General features: G+C 42.3%; 1 protein-coding gene and 1 long non-coding RNA gene across 4 annotated transcripts in view; one reads left to right on the forward strand and one right to left on the reverse strand.

Annotated features, from left to right (window-relative positions):
* Positions 1 to 6,000, reverse strand: part of Klhl2 (kelch-like 2, Mayven) — a 110,497-nt gene that overhangs the window by 54,049 nt on the left and 50,448 nt on the right. Inside the window, exon 5 of one of the 3 annotated variants that reach the window (XM_017313011.1) lies at positions 4,640 to 4,738. The exons of the other annotated variants lie outside the window; for them this stretch is intronic. Coding sequence (XP_017168500.1) covers positions 4,640 to 4,738 — 99 coding nt within the window. The remainder of the gene's footprint in view (positions 1 to 4,639; positions 4,739 to 6,000) is intronic. 3 annotated transcript variants of the gene reach the window in all.
* The window catches only part of Gm46040, a 36,738-nt gene that overhangs the window by 18,223 nt on the left and 12,515 nt on the right, over positions 1 to 6,000 (forward strand). The gene's annotated exons all lie outside the window — the stretch shown is intronic.

Consider the following 6,000-nt stretch of genomic DNA (forward strand, 5'->3'; position numbering starts at 1 on the left):
TTCACAAACGTCATTTAAAACACTAATTGGGGTTGGAAAGATGACTCACTGGGTAAAATGCTTACTATGCAAACATGAAGAGCTGAATTCAGATCCACAGCACCCACAATAATGAGCTGGGTATAACCGATGATCTAAGCATTGGGAAGTAGAGGCAGAAAGATCTTAGGGGTTAGTCAGGCAGTCTGGTCAATTGGTGAACACCAGGTTCAATAAGAAACCCTATTCTATAAAAAGCCATAAAGGAAGACCTCACTATCAACCTCTGACCTCTACACACACCACATGCACATATACCACACACACACACACACCACACCATACACCACACACACACACACACACACACACACCCCAGACCACTAACATCATAAATACATGTTAGTGATGTATTCAGGTTTTCACAATCCAGATTCCAGAATCAAACAGATAGATTATCTAAAGCATAGGAATTCTCTTGACTTCCCAATGGGTCTAAGACATCAAGATCTGAAAGGTCAGACTAGTTTTAAAGTGTGTACAGCAATAATGCCAGGCTTTACAAAAATTTGTTCGATCTCAAACTCAATATGCCAGTTCCACCAAGCCTGTTTGGAGAGACAAACTGTGGGTAAAGGCATCTACATTAGTACAAAATGTGGCTATTCACAGGCTCCATACCTAGATAACACAAAGCCAGTATCAAAGACCATGAAAGGCTCTGTCTGCTGAGGCTTTTTACTGCTATATTTTCATTATTGTTCAAATGATTATAAGGTTGTTATCATTTTTGCAATTTTGTTATATTGTTGCAATGTCTTAATCAGGGCAAAGCCACTCTTGTCCACTGAGAGAAATGTCTTCTATGTACCACATGAAGCTATTGAAAACATTAGTCTCACAATGATTCAGCCACGTGGACATCTTGAAAGATTGTGTGCTTTAAAGATACAAAGCCACAAGAAAGTTAATTACCAAAGCTTCCACAATACCCATCTGGGCCCCAAACACCTAGCATACAGCAAGGCTTAAACCCACCGAGTTCTCTAAGATGTTATTACGCTAAAGCTGCAAGTTTCTCCAACTAGCCCATGACAACAGCCTTTCCAGACCAAACCCAACTTCCCTGGAGTGACAGGAAAAAACACGCTCTGGCTGCACAAACATTCAACCCACATCAAACTTCCACACAACATCGGAACAAATTAATTATAAATAATTGAAGCTTTTCTGCCTTTGGAGAATACTACAAGTACATGTGCGCCACCTTGATACAATGGATTACTGACTACTGGAATGTCGGGTAAGCCATATCGATGGCGCAACCTCATTGAAGAGCAGCTGGAACAGCTGAGTACCAGAGAGCATTAGCTCGGAGGGTTTCTTCCAAGGGATTTTTATGTATGATTTTTTTTCCTTTCAAGTTTTCAATTATGCTTTCTAGGCACATCATCCAACAAGGGATGTATTTTCTGTCACACAGTAAAACAGAACATAAGGAGAAGACAATAGCCCTCCACACGCTGTGCTGGGAGAAATACTACTTTTTCTCCAGTCATTATGTGCCAAATCAAAGGAACAGGTTGTTATAAATCAAATATACATCCTGGTACAGCAACCACTCAGAGTTTTATCTCAACACTAAGTCAAACTCAAAAAGACTGACTGTTTGGAAATACCTCTACACCAAACTAACAACGAGAACAACAATAAATTAAAACAAAAACAGTAACTTAGTCAGAATATAAGATGTCAGAAAGACCATTTTCCACCCAGTGACGCAGGCGATGGCAGTGTGTCCCTCATCTTCCTTAGTCTTGTCTTTTTATTGATGGCCATTTACTTCTGCTCAACAGTCAGGAAGCTTTTTGATTATTTTTGCAAGCTTTAACTACTGCGTTTCACAGTATTGCCGTGATGTGGCAAGACATTACTGGCTTCACTTAATGGCTGAGGAGACAGAAAGGTTAATGCCCTACTCAAATCTATTCTCGAAGTTAATGGTAATTCAGGACTTACGCTGTAAATGATCATATGATAATTAGCCAGGGTCCATTGGCTGATGGAGTTTTCTCATAGAGAGCCACTCTAAGGGCTTATTATTATTTTCTAAGTTGCTCAACTGTCATTTAAACACGCAGCATTATACTCCCTATGAGGCCACTGAGGCCACTAAACAAAACTGCTCAGTAGATGCTCATGTTCACCTAGAAGCTAAGTCTCCTACTGAATTTCCACTTCAGTGGTACTTGAGCAACTTCTAAACTTAACCCTACTGTGGAGGAAGGAAGGTCACCCTACTGAGATGACCAAAGGGTCCTGGTAGGGAAACAGACCTGGAAAGGGACTTTTCAGTAAGCACAAAACATAACCAAGGGGTTGGAGACATGGTTCAATCCTAAGTGCTTGCCTAATATGCTCCCGAGGCTGAGGACTCAATCCTCAGCATAAGTAAGGGGGAGGCCAGCCCAGAATCAAGTATATGGTGTTCTTCATAGTTTAAATCTCCACATTCTTTTTTTTTTTAATTTATTTATTATATGTAAGTACACTGTAGCTGTCTTCAGACACTCCAGAAAAGGGAGTCAGATCTTATTACAGATGGTTGTGAGCCACCATGTGGTTGCTGGGATTTGAACTCCGGACCTTTGGAAGAGCAGTCGGGTGCTCTTACCCACTGAGCCATCTCACCAGCCCCAAATCTCCACATTCTTAAATTTCCACAAGGAATATCAGAAAAACTCAAAAATTCCAGGGCTCCCTAGTTGAAAATCACTACCTTAGTGATCCACCATAGCTGGTTGAGTTAGCAATCTATATCCACAAATCCCACATGCACACTCACACATACACATACACACTCACACATACACACATGCACACTCACACATATACACATGCACATTCATACATATACACATACACACAATAAACAATAATACAATAATGCAGTCTGAGATTTTAAAAAAAGTTATCAGAAAATACACCCAAAGAACAATGTGTTTATGCAGGATTAGCAAAACTTCAGTCACAGACATACTACTATTTATTAAAGTTTTCTTCCCATACCCCAGATAAGCCCACACTCCATGTAGGACTTTTACATTACAATTTACAACTCAAAAGTTTCATGGAACATGGAAATTTCTAGAACCTATTTCCCAATCTACTTAATAGACTTGAGATAGTCTTCAGAGGTGACTAGAACTTGGTTTCTTATGAACTTACTGAAATTATCTCGCTAATTGGTTACCATACACACATAAAAGACAGCAGTATTGCATGACAGGCAGCTGTTTAATCCCTGTCAGTATTTCCTTCCTCCTATACCCAGTTTCCTTGAATATCATCCTCTCACGCTCTTGTGGGATTATCCATGACGTAAGTCACTGCTACTCATCTACCAATGGTTTTTTTTTTAAAACCTAAATCACGATTCTCCTCTACAACACAGCTTCTGACGGGGTTTGAATGTATACAGATCCAGACAGAGTGAAACACAATCAAATAGCATTTCTAAAGCGGGCCACTGCAACTGGAGATCGCACAACCAAGTCCTCCCTGTTTCTCTCAATTTTCTCTCCATTATCGAGCTCCTTCTGCAATAATCTGGAAGACTGGCAGAAACATGGGACGTGTCTAATCACTCAGCCCAGCCTAGGTGACTCAAACCTGTCAATTCTGCCACATTTTAAGGCAACAGCTATAAGCACCATCTCTACACGGAAATGGCTAACTGTGACTAAAGCGAATCACATCGCTGTTCTAGCTGATCATTATGACTGCAAATCTCCAGGGAGCTCGCAACATGGCGTTTCTACTTACTGTCCTTTCCACGATGATGACTTAGCATTGCTAGTCCCTGTCACTTTCCTGTCTTCATCTGGCCTGGTAACCCCCATCTTCATAAACTCGGGCAGGCAGGCTGACAGGGCATCTAGCCTTGGATCTAACCACCATCTAAGCCACTAACCTTAAACCTGTGAGCATGTCTGCATTCCCTCTGGTTCAATGGTGGAACAACTTTCCCTGTCCCACCCCAGATAATCCACGTTCTTTGTTTCAGATCTTAACTTTTATTAGCTTTGTGAGTCCAATCACTCCCTTTCCTCACTCGCTCTCCTGTTTTCACCTCCCTCTGCTTCTCTACAGGTCCCTCTGACTGTCACAGAAACTTGCTCTACAGCACTGACATTAAAGAAACACCCCCCTCTCCATTACACGCCTCGCCCCTTCAACCGGCGGCACATTTCTCTTGAATTCCAGAGTAACACACTTTAGCTGAGCAGCCTGTGATCTCCGCAAGCTTCTCAACCCACTCTAATCAAGCTCTCATTCTTAACGTCACATCCAACTTTCAGGGTCATTCTTGAATAGTATGACCGTTCTTCACCATCCCTGCCCCCCCCCCCCCCCACCGAACATTCTGAGTACAGTAAGCACTAATCAGACAAGACACCAGAGAATCAGCATAAACTGAGACTGTGCAAGCTAAACTGTGCAGTAATAACACTCACCCTGAGCATGCTACCCCACTCAACATCAGTTCACTCTCCAAGCTGCTGGCCTGTAACAAACACCCTGTGTCCCTCCTCAAAGGACTCGCTTCACTAAAGCTAGCTAGCATGCACCTAGCTTCCCTCTATACCTGGCTACTCACCTGTTCATACAAACTATAGGATACTCCAGATGGCCGGCCGCTGGTTGTCTTTGATTCTTTTCTGTTCTTCCATCCTCTATGCAGTGACTTACATTGCACCTAGGAGTTCAATATGTGAAATACGATCCCTTCCCAGCACAGAATCAATCCCTGATCAACATCACTCAACAACACTTCAGCAGTCAAACCGAACATTACCAAAAATGCACTACTATCTCCAATCTCTACTACCTCAAAATGTACCCCCATCTGATGGTCTGCTCCACTGCCACACTATTCCTGGTAAATCTTTATCACCCTTGAGGCAAACACCAATAGCATTGGCCTTACCTCCAAGCTTCTCCCAAATCTAACCCTGATTCAGCACTTTGTGTGACGCCCTCTTCTTTCAGTTGGCCTCCCTCAGCAGATATTTAAATGATCTCCTGGGCTGGAGATGGGACTCTTCCCACATGGTGAACTACAACCGCCCATAACTCTAGAGAGTGTCCAAACACTCTCTTCTGTCCTCCTTGAGCACCAGGCATGCATGTAGTACACAGACATACATGCATACAAACACTTAAATACATAAATAAAAATAAATACATTTTAGAAAATAAAAATAAATTACCTCCCAACTTGGATGTAGACATCTACAATCCATCTTCCATGTAACAACTGAAAGAAGGCAGTAATGTCTAACATCCCACAAATGAAACAAGTTCTCCCTCCTCACTAAAGTGGAAGCACTTCATCTGGACCAATTTTCCTTTCCAGTATCATCTTTCTCCACTCTTTCTATAATACATTCTCCTCAAACAATAATCTCCTTATGTTGGGCATGGTAGCACACATCTTTAGTCCCAACACTCAGAGGCAGAGGCCAGCCTGGTTTACACAGTGAGTTCTGAGACAGCCAACAGCTATGTAGAAAGACTCTGCCCCACCCCACCCCCCAAAAAACACAAAATAAACAAGCAAACAAAACAAACAGAAAATTAATCACCTTTTACTTCTTGAGCCTTAAACCTACAAGCTCCCTCCCAGCATGCATTTCTGTACCTGACGTTCCTTCTGCTGGAGATAGTCTCTGCCCTCACATCTGTGTAACTCCTTACTTCTCTTGACTCTGCTTCCGGTTCAAGCGAGCCCTCCTCAGAGCTCTGTAGTAATGTAAAAACTACCTGGTTCATCTGAGGGCTTATTGTTTGCCTTGCCCCACCCCTCCTCTACAACATAAAGGCTTTCCAGACCTCGTCTCCCTGTCTGACACCGCGGAAAGAAAACTGTTCAGCGCGGAAAGAAAACTGTTCAGCACATAACAAAGAGTCCAAAAATGTTTAATAAATGATCAACTGAAAACTGGGATTCATCAGATC

This window comes from Mus musculus, chromosome 8 (genome assembly GCF_000001635.26).
Source record: "Mus musculus strain C57BL/6J chromosome 8, GRCm38.p6 C57BL/6J".
Lineage (NCBI taxonomy): Eukaryota > Metazoa > Chordata > Mammalia > Rodentia > Muridae > Mus > Mus musculus.